This window comes from Petaurus breviceps, unplaced genomic scaffold (genome assembly GCF_028583685.1).
Source record: "Petaurus breviceps papuanus isolate PSGF00001 unplaced genomic scaffold, PetGlider_PUasm1.0 523, whole genome shotgun sequence".
NCBI lineage: Eukaryota > Metazoa > Chordata > Mammalia > Diprotodontia > Petauridae > Petaurus > Petaurus breviceps.
The window spans coordinates 4,537,217-4,558,565 of NW_027186356.1; the positions used below are offsets into that span (position 1 = coordinate 4,537,217).

The window sequence follows — 21,349 nt, forward strand, 5'->3', positions numbered from 1 at the left end:
CTCTCATGTCACAAATATCCATTCCTTAGTCCTTCTGACCAGTCTAACCTTCTAACTTCTGGCCAATGCCTTCTCCCCAGGTCCTATACCTACATATCACTCACCCAGCCAGGGTTCCAGGAAGCCATAGAAGAATTTGTCCTTGGGTGCAACAATGACTGTAAGAGAGAGATAGATCCTTCAGGGGCCTGACATGACTATGACTGTGGATAATGGAAAGAACAAGGAGCACATAACAGTCCCGATGAGGTCAAAGGTGGAGGGGTCAGGTAAGTGTTAGGGTCCCAAGCTCTAAGTCAGGGAGGGAAGTGACTAGGGCTTCACTTCCTGTATCATCCCCTCTAGTTTCCCTCTAAGCCTAGTGTAGACAAGTCAAGAAACTGAGGCAGAAAATGGAGTGGGCAAGGAGGTGAGGCTAGGCAGAGGGCAGGAGAAAGAGAGTGGAGATAGTATTTTGGCCAAACACATCTAGCTATGTTATGTAGAAACAACTTAAGAAAGATCATAGAAGTGATGAAAAGCACTCTGGATATGGTGTCCAGACTTGACCCAACATGGTATCAAGTGCCACCTATCCCAAGGCGTGGACCATACACATTCTTGACATGAACCAAGATAAATCACAAATATGATGCTTTGAGAGGAAGATATCCCTCCCCAAAACATGACTCAGAAACTAAGTCAAAGCTTAGACATATCCTAGACATGACTCAATCATTTCTCAAAACATGCCCCAATAGACAGTTCTAGACATATACTTTGGATACAGGCTTAAACATGAACTCAGACACAATGAACATATGGACTTGGACATTACTTGAATACTTTCCTCTCTCCATCTTTGAACTTCTGATTTCCTTGGGAATTTCCATTGTGAAAGCTCTAGACATCATTGTGTATCTTCTACTCATTTGAAACTTACAGTTTCAATTCAATTCAATTACAGAATTTTCTGAGTTTGCCTATGATGATATAGCTACTATACGTGAGAGACAATGTATGAACCCAAGTCTTTCTAGCTTCAATGGCAGTCCTCTATTCATTATTCCAGGCTGGTCTCATGCCCTAGATAGGATCTTAGGGATATGCCACACATAGAACAAATCTCCCTCCACCACCCAGTTCCAGTTGGAGGGCTTTAGAGATGATATCTGTGGATATGTGGTCCAGAATTCTATATAACCCCAGCAGGGCATCAGTGCTTTGTCCCTCCCCAACCAACCTATGGAACATAAGATATGACCTAGACATATCATTAAGAGAAGGGCTAGATGCCCCCATATACACATGATCCAGATATTTCTTTGTCTTGTCTCTGGATGCAATTCTGGAAAAGCATGAGAGATACAAGTTAAAAAAATACCCCATCATCACAATCCAGACATGGCTTTGGACACAACGTATATAAGGTCCCAGGGATATCCTAGATAATGCCACCCAAATCTAGCATCAATATAGCTCACCTATGAGCCCAAAGCATGGCCTCCCAATGTGGTACCACAAAGCCCAGATATAATCTTATTCTGAAATATGACCTCAAATGTAGTATCAACACAGTTCAGACATGACTCTGAATGTCCTGAGACATGGCCCAATCATATAACCAACACATCTCAGATACACCCTGGATGTGACCTACAGAAGCCTAAAACATGGTACCAACACAACTTAAACATGGCTTGGGACAGTCTGAAGCACCATCCCAACATGGCACTGTATAAGGCAATATTCACAGCACTGATGGTGACTATGAACATGTTGGCATAGTTTTGAATCACAAAATATAACAGACTCTTCATATAGAAGACAGAAGGAAAACATTTATTCAGATATCAGAAAGGCAAATACCAAAAATCCATCATAGCAACAAAGAAATCTATACACAATAACATTGCATAGAGCAACACCATTCCAAAATGTTCCTACAAACAAACATTCACAAACCTAGCTGTCTGCTTGCCTGCATCCTCTCTCCTCCCTCTGTTCTAACTGCTCTAACTTCCTCTGGGCTCTGCTCCACTTTTCTTGCTCTACCCATTCTGTGGACTCCTCCCATCACAGGGTCCATGTGATTACGTTCCGCCTATTAAGAAGCAGGGGAGATCTTCAAATTCCCATTACCATTACAGGCACCAACACATCTTAGATATGGTCTAGGACAGTGTGAAACATGATCCAAACATGGCACCAACACAATTTAGATATGGCTTAGGACAGTCTGAAACATGGCCCTATATATATCTCCAACATAGCTCAGATATAATCCAGATGTGGCCCTATCCAGAATCCTGGACCCAGAGAAGTCACAGATGGAGACCAGACAGATCCCAGGGCCTAGAGTGCAGTCCAGTCAAAGCAGCTGGCTAAAGGAGCAAGAGCGGAGAAAGTCCAGATGAAAAGGAGACAAAATTGCCTTAAGCAAGATTTTCTATTCTCCTGCTGTTTCTGGAGCCTGACTTGAAAGACTCCTGTTCATTCCTTCCTTCTTTCCCTTCCAGGGCAAGCAGATAGCACAGAGACCTCAGCAGCTAAGCCTTTCATTGGGAAGGGGACAAGATGGGGCAGGGAGGAAAAAAGTCTACCTGAGGCCAGGAGGACTGGTTTGATGTAACTGGGGTGGAAGATGCGTATCACGGGGCACCAGGGCCCAACCCACCAGCAGCACACATCTCTGAAGCTGCAGACCAGAGACTGAGTGTACAGCATACCCTCTTCAGAATTATGTACCTGGGGGAAGAATGGAGAGAGAGAAGTTCACACCTGAGGAGGCAGGAGGATCAAGGAGGAGAAGAATTAAGTGGATTCTGCATTCATTTTCTTCCCTTTGTCTGACATCTCCCTTCCTCTCCAGCCTGTTTGCTTCCCTAGAAAAGAGTCCCCAGAATATGCCCTCCCATGAAGAAGGGAAACTGAGGGATATTTCCTCCATCTGTGGGATGAGGGATTATAAAGACCTTGAAAGAATTTAATACAACATTGGGGAGGAATTGCTGGGTAGCTGGATCCTTCTTTCTGTCTGAAAGCTTATCTTTGCTTTACCCATGACCCAAACAAATCCATAGGGTCATGGGACCATAGAGATGGAAGGGACTTCAGAATTATCTAGTCATTTTTCAGTCACGTTTGACTTTTTTGACCCTTTTAGTGTTTTCTTGGTAAAGATACTGGAGTGGTCTGCCACTTCCTTTTTCAATTCATTTTACAGCAGAAGAAACTGAGCCAAACAGGGTTAGGTGGATTGCCCAGTATCACAAAACTAGTAAGTATCTCAGGTTAGATTTTACTCCAGGCCCAGAGCTCTACCCACTGCACCACCTAGCCACCCACTTCAGAATTAGAAACCCATAATTTTCCAAATGAGGAAACTGCGGCTCAGAGAGGTTATCCAACTTGCCCAAGGTCACTTAGGGAAAAGGTTTTGAGGCCAGGTCCCCTTACTTCAGCATCAGTAGTCTTTCCACTATAATTGACTGACTCCCCTAGTGCCAGGTTAACAGTCACAGGAGAAAGGGCCATGCCTAAGAGTCCCTAAATTTGCAAGTTAATAATCTGACAGGAAACTTGTATCCATAAACCTTCTTATCTATGCTGAGCTTCGGATACAGGCTAGATTTGTGATTTCATGAGTGTAGGGAGCTACTTTTGGCAAAACTTCCTCTATTCATGCAGTTTGGCACCTTCTAGACTTACAGGATTAATTACCTAGCTATTCAGTTAAGTGACAGACAACTAGAATGAAGCTGAAGTGGGGCTTGAATTCAAGACTTCTGAATTCCTGTCCACTCTCCTACACTGTATCTCTCACACCCAGGGGATCAGTGTCAAGCAATTTGTTTACATATATGTACTGTCCTTGTCTTCTCTGTCTGTGATCCTTCTCCCACAACTGGTCACCATGGTCTCCTGACCCTGACTCATCACTGAAGGAACCGAGGATGCATCCCACAGAATACACAATACTGTGAAGGAAGCACTATGATCATGCCCATTTTATAGATGATGAAACTTTCATTTTGGGAGAGCTCTCATTGTCAGAAGTTTTTTTCCTGACATGGAGCCTAAATTTATATGTTTGTAGCTTCCTCCCATTGTCTTCTGGGCTTAAGAAGGAAAGTCTGATTCCCCCTTCCATGTGACAGCCCTTCCTATACACAAAGAAAACAATTCTAAGTTTTCTTCTTCTCATCTCTTCCCTAGCTCCTTTGACCAATCATATCATCACAGGAACTCCAGGCCCTTTGCCATTTTGGTTGCCCTCTACCTCGTCAATGATCTTCCTCAAGTATGGTACCCCGACCTGAATGTACTGTTCAAATGTGGTACAACAAAGGCAGAGTCCTTGGTCAGCAGAGTCCAACTAAGCAGAACCATTTTTTTCCCCTAGTCTTGAACCTCATGTGTCTGTCAATGTGTCTCAAATCTCATTAGCTTTCTTAGCTACTATATCACAGGACTGATTTATTTATTGAGATTAGCTTCTATCTAGCCACACCTCTCTATTTTGTACTCTGTAGGCTGAGGGGTCTGGAAATCACCACTAGGGCACTCTGTCTCCTCCTGGTACAACAAACCTTTCTTGCTGACCTTCCAAGTTGTCTTGTGCTGGAAATTTGTTTCACTCTATCTTTTTGTGGCTTCTGCTACTTTAGAATTTATTTAGAGTCATTTTTCTATGCATTTAGAGGGATTTAGGGGAGATCTCAGGCAAGTTCCTGCCTTTACTCCACCATCTTGACTCTGCCTCCCAACCTCCATTTTTCTTAGAGCATTTTTTGTTTCTCTGCCCCTCCTCCATCTCATGTTTCATGCTTACTTATTTAAGTGTGGTATCCCCCCTATCTCCCATTTCCCCTACCACTTATTAGATAAGGAGTTTATTCTCCTTGAAAAGAAGAACACTATTATTTTTACAATATGAGAAGCACAAGCCTGAACCTCATACAACTATAATAATTTTTATTAGATTGAAATGAATCAAATATAAGGTAGAAAGGGCAGGTATGATCTCTCTTTTAAAGATGAGGAAAATGAAGTCCAGAGAAGTAATTGGACTTGTCTAATATTAGACACAGATCAAAGTAGGGGCAGAGACTGGAACAGAACCTGACTCCCAGTGTGTGTTCTTTACCATGGATCCTCACTCTGTCCTTGGGCCCCCTTCCAAACCAAGATCTCCCTTTCCAAATTAGGCCCATAGAAAACCAAGGGCTATAGCTGAGGTCTTAAGCAAGTGGGAGAGGTACTGGAAATAATGGAGTCTGATCACGGGAATGAATGTCCCTATCCACGAGATGTGGACATCACCAAACGGATGGTTCAGCTCCTGAAAATAGTGAATACCCTCTTTAGTAGCTGTGGCCTGGGGACAACAAGCAGAGATTAGAAGCCAAGACATGGTGGAGCTAAGGGCCTTCATGAAGCTACTTCTGCCAGCTACCTCCTGGATGCTCCAGTTCAGAGATGGGGTTTGCGTAAATGGAGTTTTCCTTTGCTCCTTACCTGAAGCTTTCCAACTTCCTCTCTTTCAACATCTGTCTCTAACTCATTGCTTTTCCATTCCCCTTCTTTTTCCTCTCTTCCTCTTCTTTCACCCTCTCTCTTGTTCTCCATGGGCAACTATTGTAGCACAATAGGTACTGGGCCTGGGGTCAGGAAGACTCCTCTTCTTGAGTTCAAATCTGACCTCTGACATTTTTGAGCTATGTGATCCTGGGCAAGTCACTTACCCCTGTTTACCTTAGTTTCCTCATTTGTAGAATAAGCTAGAGAAGGAAATAGCAAACCATTTGAGTATCTTTAGCAAAAACAAAACAAAACAAAAAAACCCCTACAACCAAAAAGCATCACAAAAAGTCGTAGATGATTAGACAACTCTTTATTCTAGAGATCAATGTGGAGATATACAATCAAAATATTGGCTTGAGTCCCAATCTGCTGGGAAAGCACGTCCCCCCCCATCGATGTGCTATACTTCAATGGATCCTAATCACATAAATGGGATATGATGGAGTTTATCACACAACCTTTGTCTTGTCTTTTCATTCTGAAGTTCTTCCATTTTTAAAAGGAATGTGTCATTCTCCCCAATAATCCCGATAACAGAGAAGTGTTCCTCAAGCTACTTTACCTTATTTCTTAAGAAGACCAGCCTATACCTTGAGCATAGACAACAACTATTCTAGGAAGTCCATGCAAATTCACTTAGCTTTCCATACTTTAGGAAAGCAAGCTTCCCCCTTCTTTGTCACTGTGCTAATTTTTCACCAAAGTCTAGTAGGCCTTCCTGGACTAGAGTGTGGGAAACAAAGAGGAAGACTGAGGTCCTCTGTCCAGCAAAAGGGGCCCAACAGAGCCTTATGTTAGCACACTCTTCCACACTTCCTCCTCCAATGTGTAGACTCCTCTACTGGGCTCCATTCCTCCAAACCACAGTAGTATATGGACTGAAAATCACCATTTTATTCTCCTTTCTCTTTTTTTCATGACCCCAGGGATCTGTCTCCAATATTAATGCCACTACCACACCAACTTTTTTCTCAACATGAATCTCTCTACTTCCAAACATTAGAAATCCTTTCTATTACACCATCACTAACTTTTTTTTTTCTTTTTGTAAAATAATAGCCTTTGGGACCAAAGAAGGCACTGCTGCTCTGAATCTCCATCTATCACACACACACACACACACACACACACACACACCTCTGCTGTTGAATAAGGCCAGACATCTGCCTTCTAAGGCCTGCTCCTAAGACAGGGCATCTGTCTAGAAGAATTCTGAAACATATCTTCAGCAGATTAAACTTCACTTTTCTTTAACAGTCCTCCACTTTTGTCTAGCAGGGACTTAGGAGTCAGGGGCCATTCAAAACTGAGGAGAGAGAATGGTAATTGAGAAGAAAGAAGAGGAAAAGGAGGAAAAGGAGATGGATAAAAACAAGAAAAGAAAGAAAATAAGACTAAAAAGCCTTAGCAGGAAAGATAGAATTAGGAAAGCCATAGTGTACAGAATGGGAAAAAAAGAGAGTGTTGTGTGGGTGATACTAGAGAAGAGATTTGAGTTATTATCAGAGACAAGGAGACAGAGATAGGGAAACATGCTGACACAGGCACATTAGGTAATTAATCAATATGTATCTCATTCAGTTGTTGAGACATAGAAAGAAGAGAATAAGGATTGGGGATGAAGCTTAAAATCAGGAAGTCCATATGATTTGACAGGCATGATAGAAGGAGGGATGACAGAGTATTATATGACCAAGAGTTGACCTCTAGGCATATCTTGGAAAGCTGCAGGTTCAGAATTGGTTAGATCGTCCCATAATGACCATAGCTCCTGGGGTGTCTGTACCTGAGGATGAAGTAAGGGGTTTGATGTAATTAAGGCAGCAAAATATAAGCAATAGGTGGAAAGACCCAATCGATATTACAAAGGCCTCCAGATAAGCAACTATTTCCTTTCTCCATTATCTGTAAAGAGTGCAACAGGGGGAGTCACCAGCTCTAGCCAGCTCCTAAGAGATTGTGAATCTCCCCATCATGAGGTATGGCCAAGGAGCCCTAAGGGGAGGGGTGAAAGCAGAAACTTTGCTGGCAGACTCTCCATCTCCACACCACCAGGGGTGGCAGCAATGACATCATAGAAATATCTCTGGACTGGGCATCAGAAGCCTTGGGTTTTAGTTTTGATTGTGTGACCTTGAGCAAGCTCCCTTCCCTCTCTGGGCTTCAGTAAAATTGTTAGCCTAAATGATTCCTAAGTCCATCCCACATCTAACATTATATGATTCTATTGGGTCTCCTTGACCCTTAGAAATGCAGTAGAAATTTTTCCTTCTCTAAGTTTCTTATGTTCCCACCAAGGGACTATGTTTTATCTTCCAAATGTAGTTCTGTGGGAAGGAATACAAGGGAGCAGAACGATTAGAGAAGGTATGATGCAGTGTCAAGGACACTGGATTGGGAGTTCTATGGCTGCAGTTTAAAGCCTGGTTCTGCTACCTAAGGGACCTCAGACACATGAACTCTTGGTCTTAAGTTCCTTATTTATTTCATCGATACTACATGGTTAGGATGTCGAATTACTGAAGCTATCCTGGAGGAAGATTGTATTAGCAAGCACCCTAATATATGCAGGATGGCCTACTAGCACAGGGTCTTTGATCTGCTTTTCTAAAGGAAAGACAGCTTCAAAGGAGGCAACAATTTTAAACATATATAATTCATTCACTAGTTTAGGGGAAAGGTCAGCACCCTAAATGTGGAGAAAATACAAGCAGAGAAACATAGAGAAATTAGCACAGAGATCCAACAGACAGGGCTCCAACTGTCTAAACAAAATAATAGATAACTAATTACCAGACCAGGGTGGTTCTCAAAGCTGGGTGGCTCCTTAACAATGGCTACCCAGAATCTTGTTTGGTCAAATCACAAAACAACATTCTTCCAATGAGTGAGCTCTGAAATAGAATATCAACTTCATAGTATGTGTATGTATATATAGTTTTCAATTAATAGACTCAGAAGGCATCACAACCTATATTAGTCAGTACAGCTGTGAATTACCAGGGTTCAAAAGATATTGATCCTTCAGATGTTTACAATTTAGCATGAGCCTGGGAACTGAACTGAAAGAAAAACAATGAAAATCCCACCTTTCTTGAGCTTGCAAAGGTCTCCAGTGGAGGAACCATAGGGTTCTATTCTTGCCTCATTTCTTTTATATATATATATTTGAATATTTGATTTTAAAACTTTCAATTCCAGATTCATTCCCTTCCCCCCCTGCCACCCACCCCCACTGGGAAGACAAGCAGTTCAGTATAGGTTGTACATATGCGGTTAATGCAAAACAATAACATAGTAGATATATTGTAAAAGACTGACTATATTTCCCTCCCTCCTATCCCACCTCCCACTTGTTCTATTCTCTACTTTGATCTTGTCCCTTTTCAAAAGTGGGTGCTTCCAACTTCCCTCCCCCCCAGCCTGCCCTCCCTTCCATCATCCTCCCCTCATCCCCTTCCCCCACTATTCCCCTGGAGGGTGAGATCCCCTATTTAGTGTGTATTTCACTCCCTCCTCAAGCCAGATTCAATGGGAATAAGGTTGACCCATTCCCTTTTGCCTTCCTATTCTTCCCCTCCATTGGAACCATTTTCCCTTGCCTCTTCTGTATGAGATAGTTTGCCCCAATCTGTCTCTCCCCCTCTCCTCTCATTATATTCCTCTCACCTCTTAATTTCACCTTTTAAGTATCATCCCTTCCTGTTAAATTGGTCCTGTGCCCTCTATCTATGTATACCTGTAAACATATATACACACATTCACATATGTATTCATATGCCCATATACCCTCATATATAGACATATATATATATATATATTTCTAATCCCTTCAACTACTGAGTAAAGTTTCATAAAATACAATTATTTTTTCCATGTAGCAATGTTAATAGTTCAACTTTGATAAGTTCCTTATGATTTCTTTTCCCCGTTTACCTTCTCATGCTTCTCTTGCTTCTTGTATCTGAATGTCAAATTTTCTATTCAACTCTGGTTTTTTCAGCAAGAATGCTTGAAAGTCCTCTACTCCACTGAATGACCAAATTTTCCCCTGAAACATGATACTAAGTTTTGCTGGGTAGGTGACTCTTGGTTTTAGTCCCAGCTCCCTTGACCTCTGGAATATCACATTCCAAGGCCTTCAATCCCTCAGTGTAGAAGCTGCCAGATCCTGGGTTATTCTGATTGTGTTTCCACAATATTCAAATTGTTTCTTCCTGGCTGCTTGTAATATTCTCTCCTTAGTCTGGGAATTCTGGAACCTGGCTATAATATTCCTAGGAGTTTTCTTTTTGGGATCTTTTTCAGGAGGTGATCGGTGGATTCTTTCAACCTCTATTTTGCCCTCTGGTACTAAAACATCGGGTCAGTTTTTTTTTTGAGAACTTCCTGGAGGATGCTTTCTAGGTTCTTACTTTGGTCATGGCTTTCAGGTAGTCCAATACTTTTTAAGTTATCTCTCCTGGATCTGTTTTCCAGGTCAGTGGTTTTTCCCATGAGATATTTCACATTGCCTTCTATTCTTTCATTTGTTTGGATCTGTTTAACAGCATCTTGATTTCTCATAAAGTCATTAGCTTCCATTTGCTCCAATATAATTCTGAAGCAATGATTCTCCTCATTGAGCTTTTGAGAGTCTTTTTCCATCTGGCAAATTCGACTTTTTAAGGCATTCTTCTCCTCATTGCCTTTTTGAGCCTCCTTTGCCATTTGAGTCAGTCTGTTTTTTAAGGTATTATTTTCTTCAGTCAGGCTGTTGACTCTCATTTCATAATTTTCTTGCATTGTTCTCATTTCTCTTCCCAATTTTTCCTCCACTTCTCTTATCTGCTTCTTAAGATCCTTTATGGCCTGTAACCAGCTTGTATTTTCCTTTGAAGCTTTTGGTGTAGGAGTTCTGACTTCACTGTTTTCCTCCTGTTCCATGTCTTGCTCCTTCCTGTCCCCAAAATAGGAGTGTAATGTTGGAATCTTCTGTCTGCTTTGCTTCCTTTGCCTGCTCATTTTGCCACTCAATGATTTGACTTTTGGGCTTTTTGCCACAGTAGGACTCTGCCACCAGACAGGGGAGTTTTCGTCCCAAACGCTGGGGTTTTCTCAGTTGCCAGAAATTAGATGAGTGCCCTCTCTGAGGTCTCTACATGCTCTGGCAAGCTTGACACACACCCCAGGACCTCCACCCTAGACTGCAATCCAGATCCAAGCAGGTTAAAGCAAGAGCGATTACCCCTCAGACTGGTGCTTGGTCCCCCTACATTCTGCAGGCCAGGAGCTGAAGCCGCCACGTGGCGCTGGCTGGCTGGCTGTGCTGGCGTCTCAGCAGTTTCTTGCCCCGGGGGTAGAAGCCATGCACTCCCACTTACTGGGTCCCAAAGTCCAGACTGCACTGGTCTCTCACCTTGTCCTTCGCATCTATGTATTGATAAATCTGGAAACGGCCACAGCTGCCGCTGATCTGGAGTCCCTCTGGCAGGCGGGTGGTCAGGCCCACCCTGAGGCTAAAGCCTTGGCGTGGGGCTGGGCTCGGCTCCCAGAGCCCTGCGCTGGCCAATTCCTGCCGGCCTGCCAGGCTGTCCTCAGCGGGAGGTTAGATTCTCTGTGTCATTTTGTGGGTTCTGCAGCTCCCAAGTTTGTTTAGAGTCCCCTTTTTACATGGATAGGGGAAGGTGGAAGCTGAAGCCGTGGGAAGATCGTGCTTCTACTCCGCCATCTTGGCTCCGTCCCCACAGCTCTCTTGCCTCATTTCTATACAATATTTCTATCAATGACTTGAATGAAGGCTTAGATTGTATGCTTTTTAAAATTTTTAGATGACACAAAGCTAGGAAGGATCATTAACATAATGGCCAATAGAGCAGGATCCCAAAGGCAGAATGAACCAAATTGAACAAAATGAAATTTAATGGAAATATGGAGGCTTAGCTTTGGGTTCAAAAAAATCAATTTCATAATTAGAAGGTGGGGAAGTATGGCTGGATAGAAGGTGATATGAAAAACAGCTGATGGCTTTAGCATCTTGAAGAGCCATAGAGACATGGCAGTTCTGGTTAGACCATATGGGGAGTACTGAACTCATCTCCGAGCAACGTATTTTAGGATATTCCCCTATTTTAAAGGCAATAAAACATGGGGACCTCCCCAGGTTAAGAAAGAAAAGGGTGGGTTTACTGGGAGACTGCAATTGGTATTCACCTTTCAAATATTTGAGTGGAGAGAAAGGTCATAGAATTGATAGTGCTGATTAAATGGGACAAGTGGCCTCTCCCCAGTGCCTGGCGAAATGAAGTGACAGGCCAGAGTCATGCAGCTATTCTAGGGCTGACACCAGAAGGAGGATCTCCTCCAGGGGATGAGGAGAGTAGCCCTTCCTGAGAAGGTAGAGCATTGACTGACTTGGCTACAGAGTTTTACAAGTGGCAGAACATGGGATGGGGCAGCATTTCTATGAAGCTGCAAGTTGAGGCAGCAAGGACTTACTGGAGCATGTGAAACCTCTGAATCCATTCCACCTGGCCTAACCTGGGACAGTTGAGACTCTGGGTTCCTCAAAGGGACTTGGATTCATATCCAAGGGAGGAGACTCTTTGGCCCTGCCCAAGACTCCCCTTTATACCCACCCACATCAAGCTCCTTCTCTTAGGTTGGGCCAAGTGAAACAGTGGGGTAGAGAGGAACTTTCAAAGACTTCCAGTACCAGGGCAATTCTTGAGATAGTGGAAGAAAGCCTCCTATCAATCTATGGCTTTCAGACATGCTTAGAAGTTGACTGGGCTAAAACTTGAGCAACTGCCTTTTAAAAAAACAAATGCACTATTGCTTAAAAAACATTGCAGTTATTTCCCAATAACATCTCTTCCCCCCCCAACACAACAGAACCTTCCCTTGTAGGTAGTTTTATTTTTCCAGAGAAAAGATGTAAAACATTTTAGTAGATTCTTATCACACAGATTTAGTGGTACTGGAAAATTGACCACTTCCCATGAGAGAGGTGTCAATTATAGTTTCACCATACAAGAAATTCAAGAAGGAAGGGAAAGAATGGTGTAACATATTGCTCAATATTCTTTACTAGTTTCTCAAAGTCTACAGTAAAACCCTTTGTGAAGCCAGGAAGCACATTACCAAATATCTTAATAGGCTGTAGAGCTGTGATTGATCTAATTAACCGTAGCACCTGCTTTACTTCTTCCTCCATAAACATCCCAGATACACATTCACTCACATAGTTGACTGTCTCCTATATGAAACTGTACACTCTCCTCATTCCTTGCTTCTTCACACTCATAAATGTATTACTGAGGTGCTGGAACAACCAAGCCACAAGCCCCCAACTAATTCAAATATCTATTAATACTCCAAGTATGTCACATAGGACATAGACAACAAAGAGGAAAGGGGCTCAAAACAAAATGTCTTGGTGCTGCCACTATTGCGGCATACTTCCCAAGCTAAGCTAGTCTCTCTCCCTCCTCACCCTCACCACAATATTGTCTGCCTCTCAACAAATATGCTGTCTCCCCTACCCTCTTTCTGTATTGAGGCATCTCATGGGCAGAGAATGGATAAACTTGCCCTCATCCTCCCTGGCTTCCAGTCCCCACTCAGCTCTCTAGCAGTCCTGTGGACTTGCTTGTGCAGTTGCCCTGCTCTTTCATGAGCTGTTCCCACAGAGAAGGAAGCTACACAGGGATTTTTTGCTGCCAGCTGCTGATGGAAGCTTCCTGCGCTTCTTCATTCCAGATTTCCTAATAGTTTGGCCTTGAGAAGACTCCGGCACGACTGTCCTATTTGCATAGCCTGGACAACAAATTGATTAGCCCCACAAAATCATAAAACATAGAGTGCTTGAGCTGGAAGGGCCCCTAGAGGAACTGGAGAAGAAGACTCTTAAGACTTGCAGAATATAAAATGGTAGAATATAACATGGGGGAGGAGGATCCGTAGAGGATAGAATGTGTGAATTGGAATGCACCTTAGATTAGAGAAATTTCGAGTCAGAAGCATGCCTGGAACATTATAAAAAAATGAAAAGAATCTTAAAATACATGTTGTCAGACACATAAAGATATTTACAATAGGTAATTTCAGGACTGGAGGGAACCTTAGAAATAGAATGTAAGGACTGGGAAGGATCTTAAGAGAGAGAACACCAGAACATTACATCCAAAAAAATGAGGAGAGAGAATTTAGAGGGTAACAAGCAACCTCAGGACATAGAATGTCACAATGTCAGATCTGGGAGAGCATACAAATCATCAAGGTCATATTCCCCACAAGTGGTGTTTCCAGAACTGATGACTGTGGAAATCTCCCTGGTAGCGTGAGCAGTGCCCTCTTTAAAAGAAGGCGTCAAAATCTTGGACGTTTGGGAGCCAAAATGGTGGAGTGAGCAGCAAATTCCCCCAACTCTCCCATATTCACCTCTAAAGAACCGTTAAAAAGCACCCCAAAAGAAATCCCAGAAAAGCAGCACAAGAAAAAAGGCAGAGTGAAGCAATCTTTTAGCCCAAGAGCCTTGGAAAATCACCAATAAAGTGAAAACCAGGCAAAGGGAAACACAGTCCAGGATAGGAAGGGTCTCAGTCAGCCAGGAGCAAGCCCCACCTCAGCAAACCAGTGGGAGATCCTGAGCCCTAGTCTAGTAGGGCAGGCAAACATCAAAACTAGGACCCCACATGTGCCTTAGCATATGCAGGAGAACTGGTAGACTCCTGGCCTGAGAACTTCCATGTTCTTCAGCATAGCCCTGGGAAAACAGTGGCCAGATAGCCATGTGCTTCAGCATAGCCTTTGGGAAAGGCAGAAACCCCCCCACCAGCCTCAGCACACACCAGATACCATCACTAGCACTTTGGCTCAGCAGGAGGTAAACTGCCAGACTCCTATGGCCCCCAGCAGTGCCAGCCACTCTCCACTCCAGCCCTTCAGCACAACACCAGACATGAGGGTCCCCATGGGCTTCAGAGCAACACCAGTGAAGCACCAGGTAAAGAGCCAGGGCCTGAAGCCCCTAGCATAAAAACCTGGGAGCAGAATTCAAATTTAGAAGATAAGAAAAAAGGCCAAAAAAGATAAAAAAAACCAACAAAAAGGAATCTGGCCATAGAAAGCTATTGTGATGACTGGGAAGATCAAGACTCAAACTCAGAAGGAGACAACAATGTCAAAACATCTATGGACAAAACCCCAAAGAAAAGCACAAAGTGGTCTCAAGCCAAGAAAGATCTTATGGAAGAGCTCAAAAGGGAGTTTAAAATCATATAAGCAAGGTAGAAGAAAAACTGGGGAAATTGATGAAAAAAGAGTCAATGCTCAGTAAAAGAAAACAACTGCTTATAAAGTAGAATTGGCCAGAAGGAAAAGGAATTACAAAAGCTAACTGAAGGAAAAACCTCCTGAAAAGTAAGAATAGGGTAAGTGGGAACTAATGACTATATGAAAAATCAAGAATCAATCAAGCAAATTCAAAAGAATGAAAAAATAGAAGAAAATGTACACTACATCATTGGAAAAACAACTGACCTGGAAAATAGATCCAGGAGAATCAGTGACAGAATCATTGCACTACCTGAAAGTCATAATTAAAAAGAGGACCCAGACAGCACTTTTCAAGAAATTATGAAGGAAAACTGCCTTGATATCCTGGAATCAGAGAGTAAAACAGACATTGAAATCCAGTGATTTCAGAATCACCTCAGAAAAGAGATCCCAAAATAATAACTCCAAGGAACAGCACAGCCAAGTCACAGAACTATCAGATCAAGGAAAAAATGCTGTAAGTGGCTAGAAAGAAACAATTCAAATATCAGGGAACCACAATCAGGATTACATTGGATTTAACAGCTGCAACATTAAAGAATCAGAAGTCATGGAACATGATATTTCAGAAGGTAAAGGAGCTAGGACTACAACCAAGAATCACCTACTCAGTGAAATTAAGCATAATTCTTCAAGTGCATAAATGATCATTAAATGAAATAGAGGGATTTCAAACATTCATAAGGGGAAGACCAGAAATGAACAAAAAATTTGACCTCCTATGTTAAGACCCAAGAAAAGCCTAACAAGGGAAAAAGGGAAAATAAAACATAAGGAACTCAATGGAGTTGACCAGTTTACATCCCTACATGGGAAATTAATACTTGTAATTCTAAAAAAATTGTACCACTAATAGTATAACTAGAAGGAATATACATAGAGGGCATGGATATAAGGTAATTTGGAGTAATTGACATAAAAATAACTAAGGGATGAGAAAGAGGAGCACACTGGGTGCAGAAGGAAGAGAGAGGTGAAATGGAGCAAATTGTTTCACATGAAGAAGTACAGAAAACCTATTAGAGTGGAGGGATAGATGGGCTGGTGGGCAATGGGCATGGCTTGAACCAGGGCTGGGAATCTTGAATGGCCTTCTAGGTCTTTGGGTGTACCTTCTGAATGAATCCAAGAACATATACTTTTAATAAGAGATTAGTTCTGTGAAGTTTGGATTCAGTCAAAGGGCCACACTTGAGGACCTAGAGGGTTACATATGGCCTCAAGGCTGCAGGTTCCCCACTCCTGGCTTGAATCTTACTTTCATTAGTAGTAGCTCAAAAAGGGAATGTTATACACAATCAGTTGAATATAGAAATCTATCTAATCTGAGAGGGAAGCAGGAGGCTAGGAAATTGAGTAAAGAGAAGGGTGGAGTACTGACAAAAGGGGGGGCAGCGGGGGAAATGGTAGACAGAAGCAAAACACTGATGAGAAGGGAAAGATAAAAGAAGAGAGGACAAACAGGAAGAAAAGTGGGATGGAGGGAAATACACAGTTAGTAATCATAATATGTGAAAGTAAATGGGATGAACTCTCCCATAAAATGGAAGTGGATAGCAGAGTGGAACTAAATCCAGAATCTTACAATATGTTGTTTACAAGAAACACACTTGAAGCAGAGAGACACATAGAGTATATATAGGTAAGGGGCTATAGCAGAATCTATTATGCTTCAGTTGAAGTAAAACAAACAAGCTAACAAAAGGGTTTGCAATACCAACCTTAAGCAAAGCAAAACCAAAAATTAACCTAATTAAAAGAGTTAAGGAAGGAAACTACATATTGCTAAAAGGTACCACAGACAATGAAGTAATATCAGTACTAAACATATGTGTACCAAGAGTTGTAGCATCACAATTCTTAAAGAAGTTAAGTGAGTTACAGATCCATGGCTAAACAAGAGATAGAGAGAATTATGAAATTCAAAATAGGTAATTTTGATTATATTAAAAGGCATTTTCAAAAACAAAACCAATCCAACCAAGATTAAAAGGAAAGCAGAAAGCTGGGAAACAATCATTACAAATGTCTCTGATAAAGGCCTCATTTCTCAAATATATAGAGAACTGAATTTATAAGAATAATTATATAGAACATACCTATATAAGAATTATATAAGAATATATTTACATAAGAATAATTTATAACTTAAATTTATAAGAATACCAGCCATTCCCCAATTGATAAATGGTCAAAAAATATGACAGGCAGTTTTCAGATGAAGAAACCAAAGTTATCTATAGGCATATGAAGAAGTGCTCTAAATCATTTTTGATTAGAGAAATGCAAATTAGAACAACTCTGAGGTATCACCTCACATCTATCAGATTGGCTAATATGACAGAAAAGAAAAATTGTAAATATTGGAGAGGATGTGGGAAAATAGTAGAAAATAGTAAATAGAAAATAGTACATTAATGTACTGTTGGTAGAGTTATGAACTGTTCCAACCATTCTGAAGAGTAATTTGCAACTATGCCCAAAGGGCAACCACACTGTCTACTCTTTGATCCAGTAATATCACTATTAAGCCTGTATCCCAAAGAGAGCATAAAAAATGGAAAGGACCTACATTTGCAAAATATTTGTAGCTGCTCTTTTTGTGGTGGTCAAATTTTGGAAATTGAGGGGATACCGATCAATTGAGGAATGGCTGAACAAGCTGTGGTATATGAATGTAATGGAATACAATTGTTCAATAAGAAACGAACAGACAGATTTCAGAAAAACCTGGAAAGACTTGTATGAACTGATGCAAAGTGAAACAAGCAGATCCAGAAAAACGTTATATACAATATCAGCAACATTGTGTGATGATCAAATATGAATGACTCATCTGTTCTCAACAACACAAAATGGTACAAGGAAATATAAAGGACTCAAGAGGGAAAATGCTATCTGCATCCATTTGAAGAACTGATGGACTGATTGAAGCATACTTTTTTTTACTTACTTCATTCTTTTTATTGATTTTGTTTTTCCTGTTGTCTGTTTCTTCTTTCACAGCTGTGACTAATATGGAAGAATGCTTTACATGATAACATAGTGTAATCTATATCATACTGACTAACATTTTAGGAAGGGGGAAGGAAGAGAAGGAAGGAGAGAGAGAAATTTGGAACTGAAAATATTGTAAAAAAACTATTAAGTTTCTTGAGATGTAATTGGGGAAAAATAACATCTAAAAATAAATAAATGAAAGAGGGATGTAAGGATTCAACCCAGCATCAAACAAATACAATCCAAAAGACTAGGTCAGGTCAGGAGCTGAGTATTCTCAGAGGGTGGAGGTGGAGGTGGGAAAGCTGAGGCAAGGAGAGCTTTGGTCCATCGACTAGGGCAAGAGGAAGCAACTTTTCAAGGCATTTTAATTGTCCTTATACATATGAAGAACAATTTTGACACAGATGAAGAACAATTCTTATTTACTCATAGAGAGACAGATGGAGACTAGACCTATAATTTCATCTATAGAGGGAAATTCAGGAAGAGGAAACTCCCTTTACCAATGCAGGTCACCACCTCCTCTGCAACATAAAGTCTTGGAGAGATGCCCAGAGCCCCAAGTAGTTTTGACACTCAGTCAGCATCACACAGCCAGCATATATCAGAGGTGTGATTTGAATCGAAATGGCAGAGTAGGAATTCTATAAATGTTTATTGGCTGAGTTTATCACTGAAAATTCCACCAGTGGTGGCTCATTCTGCATCCTGGGGCCAAGCAAAACAAGAAGAATTTTCCAGATCTTGATGACTCTAAGGCCAGACCTCTGTCTACTCTGCCAGCTGCCTATCTCCTCAGAGTTACATAATTAAGTTTCAGAATCAGAGTTTGAACTAGGTCTCCTTTGCTCTCCCTTACCTACATCATACAGGTTCAGTCTTTGCCCTCAATCTCTGTCTAATACAGCGGTTCTGGGCTGGTGACAGGAAAGTTCTGGCTTGGGAAGGTGCCTGGAGGATAGATAAGAGGAAGAACTAAATCAGAAGGGAGAGAATGGCCCAAGGAGGCTTTGATGTTCTTGATCCAGACCCAGCAGGACCCTTGGACCTCCCTATGAAATTCTTGGCATTCAGTCTGGGCTCTAAGCCTTCTTGATGATTCCACCTCACACTGAGAGGGCATCCACCTTCCCTATGTTCCCCTGAGAGAGTTCTAAGGATAGGCAACTCCATTACTACCAGCCAGAGAAACGGAAGAGACAGAATGCTCAGGTTATCCTTCTAAGACAGGCTTTTCTCACACCCTCCATTTTTCAGCAACCCTTTAGCTCAGTCCTTCTGTCACTTTGGTCCACTCCCCCCATCCCCTGCCCCTTAATGTTCCAAGCTTCTCAGGCTTCTGACCACTTGTGTTTCTCTATCTTCTCAGCCCCCTGATCCTTTTTCCTCTGTCCAACACTCCAAGGCCCTTTAGTCTTGCCAAGCCCTTAGTATTGCAGTCCTCATAATCCCTCCCTGAATCCTATCAGTCCCCATTATGGAATCTTAGAGATTCCAAAAATTTCCTCAGTGATCCATGGACCTCATGTCCTACTCTTTCATCTAGTCTAGGAGACCAGGCCTTTCTTTACTTCCACGAATTTGACTATGTTGGTAGTTTGATGCCCATCCTCAGTCCCTTATCCCATTAGTGCCCTCATCCCTTCAGTCTCCCTAACCCTCCCATTTTCATTCTCTAGCCCAAATTTCCCCCCAGTCCATTACTCCCCTTAGTCCCATGTCCTCTGTCTCCACTGAATTCCTCAATCCCCACCCCAGGTTCCCCACTTACCAACCCCAGATGGCCAAAAAGCCAGTTCTTAAGAGGAGGCTGAGGGAAGCATCGAAGCCTCTGGCAGTTGATATAGTATCGTTGGACACAGGTTAGGCCCTTGACCAGGATCCAGGTGCCAAGGGCCAGGAAGGCCAGGAGTAGGATGGAAGAAAGCCCAGACTCTAGGCCTGCCAGGCCCAGCTGATGAAATAGCCACTTGGGGGCAGGCAGCATCCTGCGGAAGAGAGACCATGAGGCAGAGAGGGAGGTATAGGGCAGTCTTAGGATAATGGATGGGGCTGGAGATATGGGCCAAGGGATGAAGAAGCAAAGAGTCATTGAGAGGAGGCCTAAATGTAGGGTGCCATTTCAGAGCAGTTTAAAGAGGGAGAAGGGAGTAACAGGATTAGGAGAGGCAGGAGAGGAAAGAAAGCAGAAGAACATGAGAGGTCTGTGGAAGAAGGAAGACGCCAAGGCTCTGAATGGCACCAGTGCCTTGTCTGCCTAGTCTTAGAGTCTGCTGGAGGCTCATTCATACTGGGGAGTGCATCCCCCAGACTCCTAAAGGAAGCCTAAAAGGAAGCCTAAAAAAGCAGAGCAGGGATGTCCCAGTCATCAAACACAGAGAGGTTATCTTTCTAAGACAGGCCGACCCCCAGTGGGGCTCTTGTTCTTATATATTTTTGGTTTCTTTTCTGGATGCCAGAATTTTCTTGATGTCAGTAACTAAACCTAGGAGCCCATCCCCCATCAGCCTCTTCTAGGCCCCAGGCCCAGGCTGCAGATTTATGGGCACTTTGTGAACCACTGAAGTAACAGAACTGATTCATGCTACTTCCCTCCCTAGAAGTCTCTCCTAAGTCCAAGCTGACACGGCCTGAGTCTGAATTCCAGTTCCAGAACCTCGAGCCCTCAGGGTGGCAGACAGGGCTCTCTTCCCAAGAAGAGGAGTCCTTTGCTCCCTGCAGCCAGTGCCTGGAGTGTGTAGAAGAGGGAGTCTCCAAGGAAAGCACCTAATCCTGCTTCCCCACCAGCTCTTTCAGTTTCCTGCTGACAAATGTTCTATCTGCCAGTGATGGACCCATGGATGTACTTTGCTGCTATTTTCTCTCCCCATTCTTCCCAAATATTGGCTGCTTCAAGAACCCCCTCTTTCCTGAATAAACAAGAGGTTGGGGTTTGGCAGTCAATCCTGAGCTGGTATAGTCATATTCAGTTGCAGGAGGCCTCATCCCATTTCCCAGTGGCTGAAAAGGGAAGGAAATGGGTGAAAATCCTTGAGAAGCAAGTAGGGTGAATCAGAAAGCCTCACCTATTTGCCAAGAGTGTCTAAGGGCACAGATTTGGTTCACCATTTACTCCTGACACAGAAGTCAGGCCAAAATTCTTTAGACCCTCCCCCCTCCTCCTACCTGGTAAGCAGAGGGTCTCAGAGATAGCACCTGGGTCCAAGGTAAAGAACACCAGAATCTCAGGTGATGCTGGGCAGTAAGGGGCTTGGGGCTGGCACATTAGCAGTCCAAGAGTCCCTCTGGCTGTGGACAGCCCCAGTAGGCATAGTTATGAAGAAGTCCCAGAGTGCTCTGCTCTTCCTAGAGGCTGAGGTATGGGGCAGTGGAGGAAGGAGGAAGATAACAGGAAATCCTGAATTGCAGAAAGTTTGACCTGGCATCAGGGAGGTACTTCCTAAAAGCTCCTTCCCTCAACCCC

At 42.6% G+C, this 21,349-nt stretch overlaps 1 protein-coding gene across 1 annotated transcript in view; it reads right to left on the reverse strand.

The window, feature by feature from the left end:
- Nucleotides 1-20,469, reverse strand: part of LOC138172267 (cytochrome P450 4F3-like) — a 37,193-nt gene extending 16,724 nt beyond the window's left edge. Inside the window, exons 1-4 of the mRNA XM_069101954.1 lie at nucleotides 20,372-20,469; nucleotides 19,658-19,874; nucleotides 2,583-2,727; nucleotides 105-158 (exon numbers count right to left, since the gene is read on the reverse strand). Of these exons, the coding sequence (XP_068958055.1) occupies nucleotides 105-158; nucleotides 2,583-2,727; nucleotides 19,658-19,874; nucleotides 20,372-20,469 (514 nt within the window). The remainder of the gene's footprint in view (nucleotides 1-104; nucleotides 159-2,582; nucleotides 2,728-19,657; nucleotides 19,875-20,371) is intronic.
- Between the last annotated feature and the right edge of the window lie 880 nt (nucleotides 20,470-21,349).